The 19,372-nt window shown below is 41.0% G+C and overlaps 1 protein-coding gene across 6 annotated transcripts in view; it reads right to left on the reverse strand.

The window, feature by feature from the left end:
• tanc2b (tetratricopeptide repeat, ankyrin repeat and coiled-coil containing 2b) overlaps positions 1-19,372 on the reverse strand; it is a 242,583-nt gene that overhangs the window by 109,572 nt on the left and 113,639 nt on the right. For all 6 annotated transcript variants that reach the window (XM_084740358.1, XM_084740357.1, XM_084740356.1 and 3 more), the window contains 2 exons: positions 15,099-15,170; positions 8,720-8,899 (listed from right to left, as the gene is read on the reverse strand). In XM_084740358.1, coding sequence (XP_084596484.1) covers positions 8,720-8,899; positions 15,099-15,170 — 252 coding nt within the window. The remainder of the gene's footprint in view (positions 1-8,719; positions 8,900-15,098; positions 15,171-19,372) is intronic.

Below are 19,372 nucleotides of genomic sequence, written 5' to 3' on the forward strand. Positions count from 1 at the left end.
ATATTACCTCACAGAACATGGGAGTGAAGAGGGCACAGATAGTTCAGGTTCCCAAGGGTGATTTCTGTCTGACAGCAAGGCAAAATAGTAAAAATATTCTAAATATAGGCTGAAACGTGTTTTGCTTTGTTGCTGACCCTGTCCACAGCATCTTTCAGCTTCCTACACCAGTGACCTCCATCTACTGTAAGTAATACACCGACTATGGTATGAGCACCTCATGCAACCCCGCTTCAAAGAATCTGAACTATCCCTTTAAGTGCTCAGAAAATATGCCATGACAACTGGGGGAACTCCGTCCCTTGATGAAGACCATGTGACATGATCTTGTGGTGAGACTGTGTTAAAGACATTAAGTTCATTCACAGTGTACAAGCTGGAACAAAAGAACAGCCAAAGATTATAGTATAGTATTGATTAAAGGGGTAGTTTGTGTTTTTTGTAGTGTAAAGTAACGTGTGAGATACTTATATAGATGGCAGTCGGCACTCCCCCAGTTTGGGCCACCAGCACAGAAGCTAAGCAGAAATATGTATTTTAGCCACCTAAAAGAAAATCAATATCAGTTAAAGTATAAACTATATTTAGAATATTTTCACCACTTTATCTTCCTGTCAGACAGCATTTTTTATGGGAAACCGCCACGAAATAAGTCAAATATTGCTCTTTCCTAAGCCACCAGAACAAAAACAGTAATTTTACCTCGCAGACCACAAGAGTTGCTAATTTTTCAGTTAGTTTTCATGTTATTGCACAACTCCTGTCGATCCAAATTAACCCTTAAAAAACACCAAAGTCACACAATAACACAAACAAATTGATTGATCGAGACAGAACTCCTGTGGTCTGTGAGGTAGGATTACTGTTTTTGTTCTGGTGGATTTGGAAAGATTTGTTTTATTTGGCTTATTGAATGGTGGTTTCCCATCGAACAAAAAAAAAAAATGCTGAGGAAAGCATAGATGGATATAATGGCCTCAGTTTCCTGTCTGAAGGGCTTCTAGACTTTTTCTATTCTTTTTGATGTCAAGGAGCCCAACAATAGATACACATTGTCTCATGAAATCCCTTCTGAGATTTTTTTTTAATCTTATTTTTATGTTTGCGCATAAAGATCAAACTAGGATCACAATAAATCACAGTCTAAACAGTCTCTCTCTTTCCTTGTGGTTCCAACTTCCAAAAAAAAGTGATAAAAGTTAAAATATTATATTCCTCCTTTTTTTTGCTGGGGGACCCCTGTTGTTCCCCAGACTCGAGTTTGAAAACCTCTGCTCTAGATGGTTTTAAAGTAAAACTAAAATCCCTCTATCCTTCTTAGTAACTCTCCTCTTATATTATGGTATCATGCTGCACATCAATGACCTTCAAGAAGCATTTTCTGATGAACTCGAAGCTTTTAGTGTAACCAGCCTTTTCCTCAACTTCCCTCACCCCATACTTCAGGTGATGATAGCCTACATTACCCAGATTCGTTTTGAAAATCCTCCAAAATAATGTGCCAGAACAGGAGTTTCAGCTGTGGGCTTCAAGACAGAATAAAATCTTATTATAGCCCCATTGTATCTGCGCGAAGACACGTCCCAACAAGCGATCCTGTCATCTCCATTAAGACACTTAAACACCAAACAATAACATGCAGCATCCATCACGAGCAGCTAATTTAACCGAGCTCTGCTGTTTTAATGTGGATCCTTTAAGACCGCCCACACAATGAGCTGTAAAACCTGACTAAGCAGTTCTGCACAATGTGCCTTGTTAATCCCGACCATCCACGCTGCCGCCGAGCATTTTTATACCCACATCACGTGACCATTTAGAAGTTAGCTTACTGTAGTACAGTGCCACTTATTCACATATCACTCTATTACTGTAAGCACCAGAGAGACAATTGATTTTAGATATACTCATATCGCTGTGATAATTGCAGCAAGAGTGGGAGAAAAATTAGGTGGTATAATTAAATCAGGCCTATTCTCAGGTTTTAAGGCCAAATGCAATTTTCCACCTTTATGTGGCAATCCATGGGGAGGCGGTAATTGTATTGATTGCTGCCATTAATTAGGGGAAAGCAGCGTAATCTGGGGAGAGATGTTGAAATAATTCCCCTTAAATGTTTCAGAGTGGAGCAGGGCCAATCAATCAAGTGGGGCAACGTCTCAGGCGAGGCTGACACTTGAGCGAGGTGTTTATTAAGGAACAAATAAGCAATCAGTGATTACAACTCATAACAATCAGCCGGCGAGATATCACTGAGAGAATGAGCAATCATTGCCACTCATAGTCTTAGACAACAGCCGGCTAAAAATAGACGACGTAAACAACACAGTGGTCTGTCTGGGGATCTGTAAAACACGAGGATGAAGGAACGCTGGAACAAACCCGGCTCCTGAGAACATATGTTTTCATGAGCGCGCAGCAGGAGACAGAAAAGCAGCTTACTTATATCATGGCTGGATCTAAAAATGCATCGCAAAGTGAACATTTTCCCGGGGAAATGGCTTGTAATTACTTCAGATCACAATAGTTACGGTCGCCGTCCCCTACACAGACAATCCAGGGTCACGCCCATGTGAAACTCTGCCCTGACCCTGCAGTCTGACCTCCCTGGAAAGCAGAGGGATTAAAATACACTTTCCCTTGGAGGTTTAATAAAGTATAAGAATATTATTGTTAGTTTAGCTGGATTAAAGGGGATGAAGACTCCAATTTTCATGAGTTCATCACATCAGCGGGCTGATATAACAAACAGATACCTGAGATCATTTGTTCCCTCAGCTGTTGGGTTCTTAAACAAGCTGTAGGACGAGTTGGTGAAGGACCCTCAGTGCTTTTGTGGCTAATTGAAACTTTATTATGACGACATCCACTGTGTGTTTATTAGAGGTGTGTATTGGCAAGAATCTGCCAACATGATACAGGGGCTACGAATCAATATATTGCTATTTTTTATATCTAATTTTAGGAACAACTCTCATGTCATTGTGCGACCCCGTGTTGTTCAATGATAATAAATTACCTTGATACATTTATTTATTCTTGTTATGTGTATTGGTTGTGTTGACCACTGTTTGCCAAACAAACTGCCCCTCGGGGACTATAAACCTTATCCAATTCAACAGATACACACACCACAAAAATACTACTACTAATCAAGTTTTATAGTAATTATTGTACATAAGTAAAGGTATGAAATTAGCAGCAAAATTTACTGTATCAAAAGTACAAGTACTAATTATGCATCAGATTGTTACATTATTATTTATGATTTTACTTTATTTTAATGTTTAGCTGGTAGAGTATATAAAGCTTACTTAATAGTATCCCTGACAGTATACAGTTCAGTTCAACACCATTACTTTACAGCCTGAAATAATCACATTTATTTGTGCAATCTCGATCTTTAAGTAAAAAAAATATATATACAATATTATCTCTAAAAAAAGCTAAAAATAAACATAAAAATTTAAAAATAGTAGTAAAAATAGCATTTACATAGGATAAAAAATACCTCAGTACCTCAAAACTGTTCTTGGATACAGAACTTAATTAGAGGAATACATGTTTTAATGGCAGAATTTGATGTTTATTTGTATTTATTTATTTTTTTTTTTTTAGCAATAATGATTATTCCTGTTCATTAGTTTGCCAAAAAAGAAAAAAAGATTTCTCTACTTGCTAGTATTTTTTGGTGCTTTAAACCACATCTGAAGGTCTTCCTCAGAGGAGGAAGTTTACTGTTGTCATGGAGATAACACAGTTTCAGCTACGTGATGACAGGCGGTCGTAAATCTGGGGTCAAAGTCTCTCCTCAAAGACTGTGACATGTGGTTGAAAGCTCCAGAAAAAGACAGTCAGTTGACCTTTTTGTCAAAATATTGTTGACTGTATAGTATTTTTACTCCGATGTATCTTTATCAAGGTGTTTTCTGAAGTTATGTGTTAAAGTAACAGGATTATCAAGTATCACATCTTCTACAAAGTATCATCTTACATTTTTAACAAATACAGTAAAACTAGTTTTCTGTAATTTAATGTTTCTATAAAATCAGGAATTACCAACTTGTGATATAAATCAATCTGAAATGAGTCTGGTATGATGGCGTGGTGCCGTGTGTCTCCTGTCTTCTTCGCCTCTCCGTTTCACGAGTTGACCCCTCAAGCATCTGAGGGCCCCCTTGAGAGCCTTCATACAGGCAGAGGGGATTAAATCAGAAACTCAATGATTCTCTAAAAAGGTCAGCGCTTTCATAGCGTTTTCATTCTGTCAGAGCCTTGAGGTTGAATAACTCAAGTCCTCAGCAGCACCGCCATCACTTCGCCTCCCTGAGGCCAATCATGGGCGACACAGGAGGGCAAAGACAGGCTGCGGTTGGTGGAGGCCACCGGAGGGGGTGGGGTGGGGGGGGATCAAAGTACTGCAGCCTTTAGACCTGCTGCTGTTTGCTCTCTAATGTGCTCCTCTGCCACCACTCTTTCTCCCACCTCTGCCATCTCTGCCATGGGAGGGGTTCTGGCTTCTGACGCCAACACACACACAAGCTCGGTACCGTCAAGCTGTGCAGGAAGTGGTGCTGAGTTGAATTAATTAAAGGGTGAGAACGCCGGGGTGGTTGAGACCTATAACAATCTGGTGCTCGATTGCTACTTGAGAGCAGACACAGGTCTTTGAGGACTCAGAGGACAGAGGGGGACCTCGGACACTTGAGGGCTTTTGTGCATGTTGTTATAGAGTCGGACGTGCTGATGTAAGAGCGGTTTAACTCGTATAAGTCATGCAAAGTCAAATCAACATAACCCTTGATGTGAAGGCTTCTCACGTAGAGCGTGTAAGGGAGCCAAATTGCTTTTTATGATGTACTGATGTCAGTCCTGTGAGGCCACATGAGCTGTACAAAATCATAGTCCATATGTCATGTGCATATGTGCATGAGCAACTGGGCTGGAGCGACTGTCAGCAGCTAATCTCTCGTACCACTGGATCATCAGCCTCATATTTTTGTGGACATTTATGACTGTACGTGCAAGGATATTGTCACTGTCACTGTCTGCTCAGTTTTATCAACTGCTGATCATCACTCATCTTTGCCGTCCTCTTTGCTGCAACTCAACAACCGCTAGGCTAAAAACAAGACTTACCTAGTCTGTTGCAGGCCACATTTTGGCCTTTCTTATGGCTCTAATACATCATGGTCCACTAAAGTTAGGCACAAGACCGATATGTATGTATCTGCGCAGTTGCCATACTGGAAAGTTTAAGGTCCAAGACACATAATACATAGATGCTGCATTGACTGCGTCCATCTGTTGCTGTGATAGTGTCATCATGACCTTAAGCAATAATCTATGGAATATGGGTGTTTATTTCCTATGTATTCATTCATTTGTGGGCCATCTCATTATGTATGTATCTTGTATCTGATGATGCTATACTTGCTCTCTGATTGGTTGGAAGTCGCAAGTAACAGCCAATCAACTCTATCCATCCACGTGCGTCACAGACAGGCAGAGACACAGAGCTGCTCCGGTGAGCCGAGAAGACCTGTGTGTCCAAGTGAAGGCTCTAGATATCACCAAAGTTACAATAAACATCACAATCTTGTGATCAGTTTCCATGATGACCCTTTCCCACTGACACCAGTGAAAATGTCCGAAGTTGGACGTAAAAGCGATGGCTTTTACACCAGTTGCTCTTCCTTTTTTTTTCCAGACTCCCTGCCACGTGTCACACAGCGCTTCAGAATAAAAAACAAAGCAACATCTGTCTTGTCTTTTCACTACAACTTTGCATCAATATGTAGAGAGTTATTACTTTAAAAACAGCAACAGTAACACTATTTGACACTTTGATAGTTAGTCTGTGGTTCACACATGGGCTGATGGACCAACGACCGCCTGTACATATATTTTTTAAAAGCTTATACATCTAGATACAGTACACTTTATTCAAAAGTTTGCATTTGTGGTGGCGTTGCAATAGATGTTTCACTATATGTTACCTGGTGGAGATCTGCACTCCACTAATTTTATGTTATATTTGCCAGGGAGTTGATCATTACAACAGAGGACAACACAACACACAATAGGTGGTGTGACAGAGACATAAATCTGGTAGGATTAACGCAGTGAAGGGCTAATCCTGCCAAAGTGATACCTTTCTCCGTCACACGCCCAAACACACATAAATACTTAAGATGACGAGCGTAAGCAGGAGAAATTATGCAAAATAAAAATGCAGCAAGTGCTCAGCTGAGACAGAGAGGATATTAAAAATAAGATGAGAGATTTCCCAAAGTTTAAATCTGAAAGCAGCCCTCACAACCTGCAGCACCTGACTGGCATCATATAACAGGAAAAATGACGACATGTGCCATAATACTGCAGAGACCTCTCCCTTCCTACGTCAGCCGTGGAGTAAGAATAGTAGAAATGAGGCAGCACTGTACATCATTTAAGAAGCTATTCCTAAACAATTCTCCTCTGTGTTGACCATCATGACAACAACACACATATATAAATATTTACACATTTACAGATAAATGTAAATCACTTTGAGTCACACAGATGAAAGTATAGACATCAAATTAAGGCTCTATATGCCATGAAACATGAAGTAAAAGAAAAATACAAATGGAGCAAAGGTGGCTACGGAAACAGCAGAGAAAACCGCAGAGAAAATAATGTGTGATAAAAGTGGCTTGGTCTGAAATCTAATTCCCAACTCCTGATCCCCCTAAACACAGCCTCTGCTGGATCCTGTCACCCACACAGAGCCCTCTACAGCGGTGTGCCACAGCCGCTTAGAACGGAGAGAAAATCACTTTTGGCGGGTTTCCTCCTTAAAAACCCACACTTTGGATGACCTGAGAGAGAGCATAAACCATTCTGTATGATGTAAAAAAAAAAAACACACAGTTCCCTCTGGCATATCAGAAATGGTTAATGAAGAGAGGTAGCTGAGAGGCTGGTGCACCCTAGTGGTGACTGCTGCATCAAGCCTCACAGTCCTTCACACACCCACTCTGCTGCTGTGTGGAGGCTGACTGATCCTGGCTGAAGCTGCACTGTCAATATTTCATTTAGCTGTTTGAAATCCAGAACAGCACAACACTCTTAGAAATAAAGGTTCTAACTAGAAACACAAAGGCTTCTACACCTTGTCTCAATGGGAGAACTCTTTTTAGTTCCTGCTAGAACCTTTTGAAAGGGTTTTACTTGGAATTATTTTTATTTTGGGTTCACCTGAGAACCCAAAATAAAGGCTTACACCTAGATACATCTATGAAAGGTTTCACCTAGAACCCCCTATGAGAGGTTCTACAGAGAACTCTTTTGTATTCCAAGGGTTTTATGTAGAACGCCTCTGGGGGTTTACTGAGAACCTTTCGGTATTACAAGGGTTTTATCATGAACCCACCAGGACGGTTCTACGAGGTGCAATTTTATATTCACAGGGTTCTTCTGAGATCCCATCCAGGGGGTTGTAATGAGCTCCTTTTTACATTCCTAGCATTTTATCTAGAACCCACTCAACAGGTTCTACAGGAAACCCTTTTATTTTCCAAGGGTTTTATTTAGAACAGACAGTGGGGGTTCTGTAGAAAACCCTTTTATAATCCAAGTGGTTTATCTATAACTCATCCTAGGGGTTCTACCAAGAACATTTTTATATTCCCAGATTTTTTTTTTAACCTATCCTGTGGGTTCTACCGAGAACTCTACATTCCAAGAGTTTTATCCAGAACTCACCCAGGGGGTTCTGCTGAGGACCCTTTTATGTCATGGTACAGAGAACCCTTGACAAAAGAGTTTTTCAACAATTTTAACACAACCTGGAGAACTCTTTATTCCATAAAAGGTTCTTTAGTTCTTAATGGAGACCTTAGTCTTAGTCAAAACCCTTGACTAACCCGTCCTTCAAAAGAAAGGTTCTTAAGAAGTAAATGGTTCTTGGTAGAACCTTGCCTTTCAGGAGAAACCCTTATTTCTAAGAGTGTAAGCCTCAGATGTCCACACTGTCCTGTGTATCAAACCACAGTTCCTTTATAAGAACAGCAGAGGGAACATGACACAAGGCTCATAATCCAGTTAATGGGGAGACGGGGTGGGTGGGGGGGCGATTTTCCACGTTGTTCTCTGAATGTCAGAGACGAGTGTGGAAGGGAACGATTAGCGGTGGCAGATATGGAGCGATAAAGGAGGGCCGAGCCGACCGCAGCTCGCAGTCCATCAGCTGTTCTTGGCACTGTCAATTAGGTAGGACTTTGGTGATTACAAGAATTGGAAATTGCAGTGTTTGCCGCAGGCCAGAGCTTTATGTTCCTGCTCACAATTAGCGGGTAAGTAAGACGGTAAGTGATTACTGCTTATCGGCAAGCATCAGGGTGAGAAGCCGCTCCCCTCCTCTTCACTTTGTGTCATAAAATCTGTTCTAATTCACTGTGCGTGACTCTCTGATTAGGTACCCTGCCCACAGTGGTGCAGTGAAGGGTTAAAGGGAGGCTGTATTAGCACAATGAGTCTATGGGGGAGGACAGTTACAGGCGAGGATGTGCGTACAAGACAAATCTGAACCAGATTCAGCCCACATCTCTGTTGGCTGTGGTTTTCTTTCCCAGAACCCATGAAAATGTGACAACGCTGCCTGACTAACTCAAATCCTGCTCTCTGTGTGAATTTGACTCTTTCTTCTTCTTCTTCTACTGCAGGTTCTGTTTACCTGTGAGCTTCTTGACGGGCTGCAGCCTCACACTGATGGTCTGGTGGGTGAGCAGCGGGGAGGAGGGCAGCGAGCGCGACACGCCCTCCATGATGCGAATGTGCTGCATGCCCTCGGTCATGGAGAGTGGGGGCACGGCGTAGTCTCCCTCAAAGGCACAGTCGCTGTCTATGCTGCCACCTGCAGGATGGGAGGGGAAGAGAAGACAGCGTGAGTGTGAGTATGCTTTCAGTTGTGCAGGACTAATCATAAATAAATATGAAAAATAGCAAATGCAACATTGTGTTTATTAAATCAACAAGCTACTTCTAAGTTTATGGGTGTTTACATTGTTTGATCATTTATTATTCATCGGTTATGTCTGCTCTTAGGCACAGAGACATATTTTTTTTAAGTTTTAACTCAGGTTAAGCAGAGGGAATTTGGGAGATTCAAACATTTATGAAAGAAAATTTCAGATGCAACATTTTTATTAATACAAGAAGATACTTCTAGTCTAGGATTACAAAGGTGTATCATTTCTTTCCGGTATAAAGTGTAGAATAAAATAAAAATGTGCATTGTTTTACACATTTAAATTCCTAACTTTAAGGATCAGGTCCTCCTATTATCCTCATGTATGATTGGTTATTTGTCCAGTGAGAGATGGGATTTTAGTTTGACCAACTGCTGGATGAGTATTTTTAAATATGCATTGTTTTCTCTTGTACGTAGCCTACTTTAAATTTTTTACTAGGTAATATACTTGGCAAAGTGTGGAGGATGAATACAGGAGCCTCACAGCCTGAGGACAGAGGTAGAATTTCTTTTTGAGGATTTTAAGAATAAAGTATAGAAGCTTTATATTGTATTTGTATGGTCCCAATCAGTCATCTGTTGTGACTGACTGGACTATTTATCTTTTACATAAAAGTTTTAACCGCAAGGAATGTAATACACTATAAAGTACCCAGGCAAAAATGTCTGGTTCCAACTTCCAAAAAATGTGATAAATTGTCTGTTTTTTGAATTTATTTATTTCTTTTAATCAATTGGAAGACAGAAGACAAGCACTATCAGGACAGTATAGACAATCCAAAACTGTAAAGACAGGACTGACAGAGAGGGAAAAAAATCACTGTCTGGTGCTGATTGATTGATTGATTGACACTTCTATTGTCAGAATAAGTGTGAAATTCGTCTCGCGTCATAGTAGCTCTGTTTGGAGCATCACAGATAAGAAACATCAGGACAAGAAGCAAAATACTTAGATTTAACATGACATTACAATCACAAAAATTAAGATAATAGTGACTGATAGTAATGACTATAATAATACCTAATGGGGTATAGACATTTAAAAAAAAGGCTAACTGACAAAACAATACTAAAGCAGTACACCCACCCCAGTCAGTGAAAAGAGGATGGATCCAGGGCAGGCTGATGGGGCATGCTAGTGTTTTTTTTTTTTTTTTTTGCTTGTTTGTTTGTTATTGTTTTTTCCCTTTTCAGCCCTGATGTTTCACACTGGTCCCACTTTGGGTCGCCCCCCCAGACCCCCCACAACCTACTCAAGGACCCCTTCTTGGTCCCTGGTCCTCAGTTTGAAAGCTGCTGGATTAATCATCAAAATCCAACAAACTGTTTCAGCACCCGCAGTGTTTATTCTAGGACTACTGTGTTGGATTGCATTGAATTCTACTGGTGTTTCTATTTGTTCTGCCCTGTACAAAGTGTATGGTAGTTGTACAGTGTGTGAGTGCTGTAATAGAACCTCAGCCTGGTCCCTGGATTCGCATATCAGTGCAACAGCAGTATTGACCGTGACAAGATTGGCGTGACCCAGAAGAGAGAACAGCCCTGCAGGCAACACGTGCCGTTTACTTTCACTGTTATGAACTGCAGCCTGCCTGACCTCAGCGAGCCCCGCAGCAACACAACACCCCGCAGTTTTAATCTACGGTAATAAAGGAGGACTCTCTAACCATCTGAAGTGTGTTTAAACAAAAAAGAGCACAGTCATGACCATGAGAGAGCATTTTATTTACAAAAAAAGGCTCGCTCAATGAGCTGTAATTACAGACAGAGCACAAACAACCACTCTCCATCATTCAAAAACCACAAAATATGACAACTTAGGCTTTTTTTTTTTAACTTCACACACACACACATACACATCCCCCATGTGAACAAAAAAACATCAAGCTGTCTGTAAACACAACATCCATTTTGTGAATCAGCTCTGCCTCAGACAGACTGCCCATTTCCCTGCAGACGGAGCTGTAAAAGCAACTGGTCAAGCAACGGTCTCGCATCAGATAGCAGCCGCCACAGTGAGACATGAAGTCATTATCAGACACCAGTGCGTGACAAGTCCCAGAGGAAGGACGCATGACGTTTGGGACGGGGTCAAATCGGTTGTTGTAATGAAAAAAACACCAGTCTAGAAACACTTGCAACACATGCAAGAAATAACAAAAACACTTCCACAAGTCTCTGTGTGGCTCCAGCAGTGCTGGAGTCGGTCCATCCATTCACTGGGGAATGTCACGGCATGAGCAAAAACAACCGCCGGAGCAGTGGTTAACATCCCGAAGCATGCAAATTCTCCTCATGTATGCAGAGCCTGGTGTGAATACCAAATGGGGAACTTAGTATTCTGGCAGCAATTATCAGTAGTCAAGATCCAGCTCGATTTTAATGCATTCAAATATGGGATGAAAACATACAATTATACATCTATTAACCAATTATACTTTAAAAAAAACGGAAAAAAGTTTAGCACTTTTCAGTTTCAACACTGAAATAAAACTCATGAAAGTGGAACATAAACTGTGATGTGTTGAAGCAGAGATCAAGAGGGCAAGAGATGGAGAGTGCACTCTTAGAAATAAGGGTTCTAAAAAGGTTCCTCTGGAAGGGCTGAGGTTCTGCCCAGAACTATTTGCTTCTGAAGGATCTTTTTTTGAAGGAAGGGCTTGTCGAGGGTTTTTTGTAAGACCAAGCGTTCCATTCAGAACTCTCTTCATCCAAAGGACTTTTGAAATTCTTCAAGAACTCTTTAGTCAAGGGTTCTTTCTACCGTAATATGAAAAGTTTCCAAGCAGAACCCCTGGGCAAGTTCTAGATAAAACCTGTGGAATATCAAAGGGTTCTCTGTGCAGGTTCTAGATTGAACTCTTGGAATATAAAAAAGTTTCTCAGTAGAATCCCCTGGGCAGGTTCTATATGGAATACTTGGAATATAAAATGGTTCTTGGTAGAACCTCCTTGACAGGTTCTAAATTAAATCTTTGGAATATAAACAGGTTCTTGTAAGAACACCCTGGGTGCATTCCAAATAAAGCTCTTGGAATATAAAAATGTTCTCTGTGGAACACTTAGGGTGAGTTCTAGATAAAATATGAAAGGGTTGCGGGTAGAAGCCCCTGGGCTGGTTCTTGTGAACACCCTTAAGGAGTGGAAAGGTTCTCTAGATATTTAGGTTGGGTTCTTGGTTGAACTCTGAAATGGTTGCAAGTGAAACCTTTACAAAAGGTTCCACCAGGGTTCTCCTATGGGGACAAGCTGAAGATCCCTTCATGGTTCTAGTTAGTGCCTCTATTTCTAAGAGTGTAGTAGAGAGCCTGGTGTGAATACCAAAGGGGGAACTTAGTATTCTGCTAGTAATTATTGGTAGTGAAGATCCAGCTCAATTTTAATGCATTCAAATATCTGATGAAAACTTACAATTATACCACGATTAACCAATTATACTACAAAAATGGCAAAAATGTAGCACTTTTTGGTCTCAACAGTCAGTAAATTTCTTTTCTGAAGAGCCTCATGAAAGCAGACATAAACTGTGATGAGCTGAAGTAGAAATCAAGAGGCGTGATTTAGGGCAAAAGATGGGAGGGTGGAGAGGGAGGAAAAGCCGCACTTCAGATCCAGGGAACAAAAGCGTTGAGGGGGAAATGATGGCGTTTTATTTTAGGCTGCGATGAGAGACATGTTTAAGGGGCCACTCCATGCCTCGAAATAAACACAAACACCTACTCGTCGAGGTGTTCGGCTCAAAACATGCGCGAGGAGGAGGAAAAAAAAACAAAAAAACAGGGCAACATGAGATTATAATTGCCCCAAACATTTCCTGCCAAGCACTGATAAACATCTCCAGTTGTATACAGCCCATTTCCACTAGAAGTACCTCAGGTTTACAGACAAAATTACAAGAATATAAAATCCAGACAGTTCTCTCCTTGTACAGTAAATATAACTTCATTTCTACTAGTCGTAAAGTTTTCTGCTATAAAGTGGAATAAAATACAACCTGGTAAACAAGGCCTGCAAGGGTTTCTGCTGTGAAAACATTAAGGGAGAAGAAATTGGGTCTGGAAAGAGACCGCTGAGAGAGAGAGAAGCATTACGGGAAATGAGGAGGTAAAGGTGGGGAGAAACGCTCACATGCTGGTTCTCGGCAACTTCATTCCCTCACATAATACACATTCACGCCTGGGAGCAGCTCAGTACACCCCATAATAAGCACCAAAAGAGAATACAAGTTATTGCTGAGGTGCTCAGACGGCTACAACAGACAAAACTGTGGTCAGAGTCCAGCTGACTGCCCGCAACTCTTCTGTCTCCTGACATGTGACCATTTATAGAGATTAGTCAAGAATCGATTAGTTGTCATCTAATAAATTAATTGGCAATTATTTTGATGAACAAGTTTTTTTTTGAAGAAGAAGAAAATGTCAAAATTCTCTGGTTGCAGTTTCTCAAATGTGACTATTTCCTGGTTTCTTTAGTCCTCTATGACAGGAAACCGATGTATCTTTGGGCTGCCACTGGTACCCTGTAATAATCGAATAGTTCATGTGACTATCGTTTTGTCTTTTAAAATCTATTTTCTCTTGTTTGTTTCCCTTATTTTACCTCCACCTTGAAATAACGCAGTACTACCAGATCTCATGTTATTACAGACCCAGATAGTATCGCAGACAAGACGTCTGAAACCCTGATGTGTTTTATTTCAGAGTCACAGGCTGTATATTTAACGTTTACTCCACACTAACAAACATCATGTCAGAGAAGCAGCAAAGACTGTTACATCTGTCCCCAACCTCAGAGGACAGAAGAGTTGAGTGGACAAAAAGTTTATTTTTGATGACAACATAATTGTCCAATAGTGCCCGGTGAATATCGAATAGCATTTTGGTTTGAAATCCCCATTAAAAAGGCTGGCGAGTGGTTTCCCCTGCCCTCTGCCCTGAACAATACACGAGACAATGACAAGCGACAACAAGTCCTACATTGTAAGCTGATCAGCTGTCTGTCAATGTAAAGCTAAACCTGTTATCCTGCAAACAAAAGCCCACTCCTCTGAAAACACACACTCTGGAGTTTGAGTTCAGTCACTGCCTGTCTTAATGCCTTCCAGACTCTATTAACATACTGCTCGATTTAACCATTATAAACATCTACTCCTCCTGAAAGATCATTAAAGATTTCTTATGACTCATAAACAGACGCTTACTCATTTGGTTCAGTTCTGCACAGGGGCGTGTACAGACTTTTTTGAGATGAGTGGCCCAAGTGAGGCTCTGATTTATGCAGGGATGGTGTGCACACATGCACGCACACACACAGATTTGAATAGCCTTAATTTACCATTTCTAATATCCGTTCCATTACCCACCGCTCTGCAAATACACACTCTGGTTGGAGTTGGACCAGACTCCATTAATATATTGCTCGATTTAACCATTATAAACATCTACTCCGTCTACAAGAGGAGGATTTTAAAAATAGTTGGTTGAAACTAAGGTCCCGCCTCTTACTGGACAGACAGTCAATCATACTTGAGAATACTGGCTGTGGTGTTGTTGGAGAAGCCAGTATTTCAACTTGGCTTGTTCCCTTAATCTCTGATGACATATAGTATGATTTAGTGCAGTTAATATATTTCAGATTTCTCTGTTAAGGATGTCACCATGGGTTTTTGGGAAACAGTGATCAACATTTTTCAGCATTTTTAGAGCCAGCGTGGACCAAATGATTGACAGATTAAACAAGAATGAAAATAATCATAAGTTGCAGCCCAAATATAGCCCATAATAGCAGCATTTTCTTTAAAAAACACAATGTATAGACTCATATAAACACTTTCAATCATTTATGAGCCACTAGAACTGTGTGGTGGAGTCTGTACCTACACAGAATCTACCCTCTACCTGTATTTTCTCATAATTGTGCTGTGCTCAGGACACTTTACAGACCCAAAACTTTTTTTTTGACATCCTGGCAATGAAACTCAACAATCAGCTATCTCTCTGGTGTTTTTATGAGCAACTTGAACAAATCCTACTTATTCTAGCTTTTTAAAAAAAAGCCTGATTTGAGACATTTGTTAGCTTACCTTGACCGACGTGGCTCAGGTGAGGGTCTAGACTGGGCGAGCGGGGGTCTGCCAAGTCCTCGCTCCCGCCATCTGCAGACGAGGAGCAGAGAGAGAAAGACAGGGAGTGAGCTCGCTGGTGCGGGTAGCGTGGCAGGGAGCTGCGGGCCAGCAGCAGGGCCACATCCTCCTCCCCGATCAGCCAGCTGTGGGACCGGAGGACCCCCAGCAAGCTGCTCACACACAGACCCTCCACACCCTTCCTCCTGGGGCCCAGGCGGCCCCTTATAGTGGCGAAGGGGGACCTTGCCGCCAAGCTCCACTTTCTCCGCCTCCCCATGCTTAGACTAAACAGCCGGTGAGCCTCTATCTGTTGGGCCTGCCCATGCAGATAACAGAATAGTTGACATTACAGCCAGTGTTGCATGCAGAGAGTCCCCGTGTTGGAGCTCCTCACTGGGCTCTACGGTTCACTGAGCGAGGACTAGCAGTAAAACAGTGGGCGTTTCCCATGATAGATCCACATACGGTTGATGATATGAGGATCAATTACGCCCAAGGGAGCAGGCAGGCAGAATTAGCCACAGTGGATGGAGCTGAGAAGAGGGGAGTTGGGGGAGGGGGGAGGCGGCATCGCTGGGCAGCACAGTCAGTGTCACCGGGGGATTGTTTCATAATCCTGCTCAAGTGCGGATGGATCTACTGTAGAGCACGACAGGCCGGCAGAGGAGGAACAAATGATTTCTACTCAGAATAAATACATCCCACTGGAGTTAAGGCAGCTATTAATACAATCTAAACTACGATGATGTATGAAAACTACTCTAAGCCGGTGGATTTTCCATGTGTGGACGGATCAAAGATTGTTGCATTAAGGAGAAAGACAAGGAGGCCTGTTATCGCTGAAAGGATTGCATATTTTGGCGAGCCCTGCATTGTGCTTCAATCACAGAGCTCACCGTCGGCCCAGAAAGCCCAAACAAATACTCAAGTATTATCTCTCCCATCGCAGATTCACACACTGTGTGCCAGTAGCCACACAGCGGGCTAGATTGGCTCGCTGGTGGAAAGATCAAGCTTGTCGATGGACAGATAGAATAAGCCGTGGGCCATGATTGTGTGAGAACTGGGCCAGCCTGAGATTGACACTGATTGTGGATGGGAGTCCTCTGCAGAGGACTGACCTGAGCCACCACGTCAGGACATGTCAGATTAATAAGAACACCAACTAAATGTGAAATGTTATGCAATCAAAAGATACGATTTTTGAGAAATTTCAGTAATAAAACACTTTTAGTCTTGGTGCTTTCAGATAAAACTGCAAATTAAGCACCTTTTATGAATACAAATGTGTATCTACTGATATGTATTTGCATTCTCTATCTTTCTCTATCTATCGCTATCCTTTAAAACTTTCCTTCAGAAACAGAAATTCTTCTTAGGAAGCCAGGTTTGGGGTAGCTGTGTGAAAATCTGTCAGAAATTTGGAGAAATACAGAGAACTGTGATCTTGGGAGGAAATGGAAAGAGGGCAGGGAAAAACTAAAGTCTCCTGGGAAAATTGGGAGGGTTGGCAAGTATGCATTTATCACCCGCGGGTTCCTGGCTCCTGCTAAATGAGGGTCGCATCCACAAACGTCTAAGAAACGCTGAGGAAACCCTGGAGCTGAAGCACGTTTCTTGCTGCTGCTGTGCAACATTAAAAGTGTTAAATACTTATCTGCGGGTGCCAACAACTTCATTTGCTATTTTGTGATTTTTTTTAGGTCAGCATCATCACACTCTAAACACATCTGAGTTGAACACGGCAGTTCATTTGTTTGCTTACCGACAAAAGTATAGATCCTGCTGCTAACACCTCTGACACCTCCTTTCCTTGCATGTTCAACACCAACAAACCCACCAAAAAATAGCTTCTCACCTCGTATACCTGATGAGCCATATCGTCTAGTAAAATCAATGTCGTGAAAATCAATAAGGGCTTTGAAAGCGATGTGCTCGAGCTGCGAGCGCTGCCTGCACACTGAGCCGTGAAAACACATACATGCACATGCAAGAAGCACATATAAAGAGTGTGACGCTGTGAGCGGAAAGCTCAATGATGTACAGTAATAGATTTTGCACACTTTGCTATGCTCCTGCAGCGTATCTGATTAGCACCTTAGGTGACGTTTTGAGCAGCTTGTCATCAGACAAGTTTAGTAACTCGACATGTCGTATCTGAAACATTGATAACTTAAATGAACGGAGGACAATGAGTGATAGAATTAGTTAGAATAGATCCTAAAATTCTTGTGCCTTATTTTCTTTAGATGTGTGGTGAGACACAGGAATATAAGCACACATAAAACAATGTATGCATTAATACATTGACTAGCAAAAACTGAAAACTCAAGACAAGTAAAATAAAAGTAGTAGAATCGTACGTAGAAACAGCTAAGCAATGAGTTTGTCTCTAAAGACTGTAAATGTAAGAAATCTTTCCAATTTCAAATAATATCATTCTGTCCTACGCAGCATGTCATATGATGCCAAAAGAGCAAGAAGATTGTGCCAGTCTGTGAATGATGGTGCATGAGCTGACTTATCCATTGTTGGACGAGCAGTCTCCTACCAAACACGACAACAGTCTGTGGCCACTATAAGAACTTCCTATCTTAAGTCTTAATATGGAAAAAATATCTAAGATACGATTTTTCCCAATTTGGTATTAGAGAAGCAAATCCTAACTAACTTTAGGAATCCTATCTTAACTTTCTTCATCCTACCTTAATTCAGGTGAGGAAATCATGAAAACTCAATCAAACATTGGTTATCAACTTTTATGTTTGTTACCTAGCAACTAACACTACTTTTCTCATCTTGCCAAGCTAAACAAGTTTGTAATCATTGTTTCTCATTACTAAAAAATACACTGAAACATACAAAAAAATGTATTGTTGTTTTTTGTAAATTTACAACAATGTTAACTTGGGAGATCAAAAAGAAGAGCTGAGATCACAAACACACACTCGAACATAAGAAGTTAGCTACCAGCAACTTTAGCCACTATTAGCGAACACTTCCTTTAGCCATTGTTAACTGACAAAACTATTACCCACTGTTAGCAAACACTACCGTCAGCTGCTGTTAGCTTGCTCGTAAATTAACCACTACTAGAGTTGGAAAGCAAAAATTATGACAGTTTAACAGTTATCCTAACATTTGGAGACTTTATATAAGAAATTTGGAAAGAAAACATGCTTGTGTAATACACACTTCTTATGTTAAGTGAGGATGGAAACATTGATTTAGGAACTGTACGTCTATAGTGCCCCCCCCCCCCCCCCCCCCAAATTAGGCCCAAACCCTAATTACCAAGGTAAGCAAACAGTCAAGATAGGAAGTTGATATAATATGGCCTCTGGATCCCTTAATGCAAAAGGGGACTTCCCAAGCAACTTTGAATACAATCATTAAGTGATTCTCAAAACTCCTGGCCTCTGAGGCAATACCATATGAGCTGATGTATCCTTATCAGGGCACTTCCAGCACCCAGGGTCACTGTTAAACCTAACCTTGTACAATCTGGAGGCCATCTAATATGTTCTATTAATAATATTACATTGAATTAACAATTATGTAGGATGTTGGATGTTGACCAAAATTCCAAAATGATGCGTGGTGATACTGTTTCATTTAAAAAAATTAAACAGTGCCTCTGATTGTGAACACATATGCTATTACACATATCAAGTAGCTTTGGTGTTTAAAAAAAAAGAAATAGCTGCAGGCTTTGCTGGAAAAGAAATTAAGTTTTATTCAGGTTCAATTTCATTCCACCCACTACAGGACTATTGTACGTTAAACCTTCAATTTAAATTCCTTTGTTACTGAGGATTTGGAAACACTCCTCACAAAACAAATGTGGCTTTACCTCTTTACAGCAGCCTCCTTTCTCTACACTACCATTTCCTTTTAGGCTTGGGAAACACATCATGGGTACCATTACCCACTCGGAAACTAACACTACCATTAGCCACTGTTAGTGGCCATTACAATTAGCCACTATAGTGAACACTACTGTTAGCTACTGTTAACTAACACTACTACTAGCCATTGTTTGCAGACACTACTATTAGCTAATGTTAATAAACACTATTGTTAGCTACTGTTAGCAAACACTACTGTTAGCCTACAGTAAATTTAGCCACTTTTTACAAACACTACCATTAGCAGACACTACCATTAACTACTTTTAATGAACCCTATTGTTTGCTACTGTTAGCGAACACTTCCGTTAGCTTCTGTTATTG

This window comes from Lutjanus erythropterus, chromosome 17, assembly GCF_056507025.1.
Source record: "Lutjanus erythropterus isolate fLutEry1 chromosome 17, fLutEry1.hap2, whole genome shotgun sequence".
NCBI classification, from domain to species: domain Eukaryota; kingdom Metazoa; phylum Chordata; class Actinopteri; order Lutjaniformes; family Lutjanidae; genus Lutjanus; species Lutjanus erythropterus.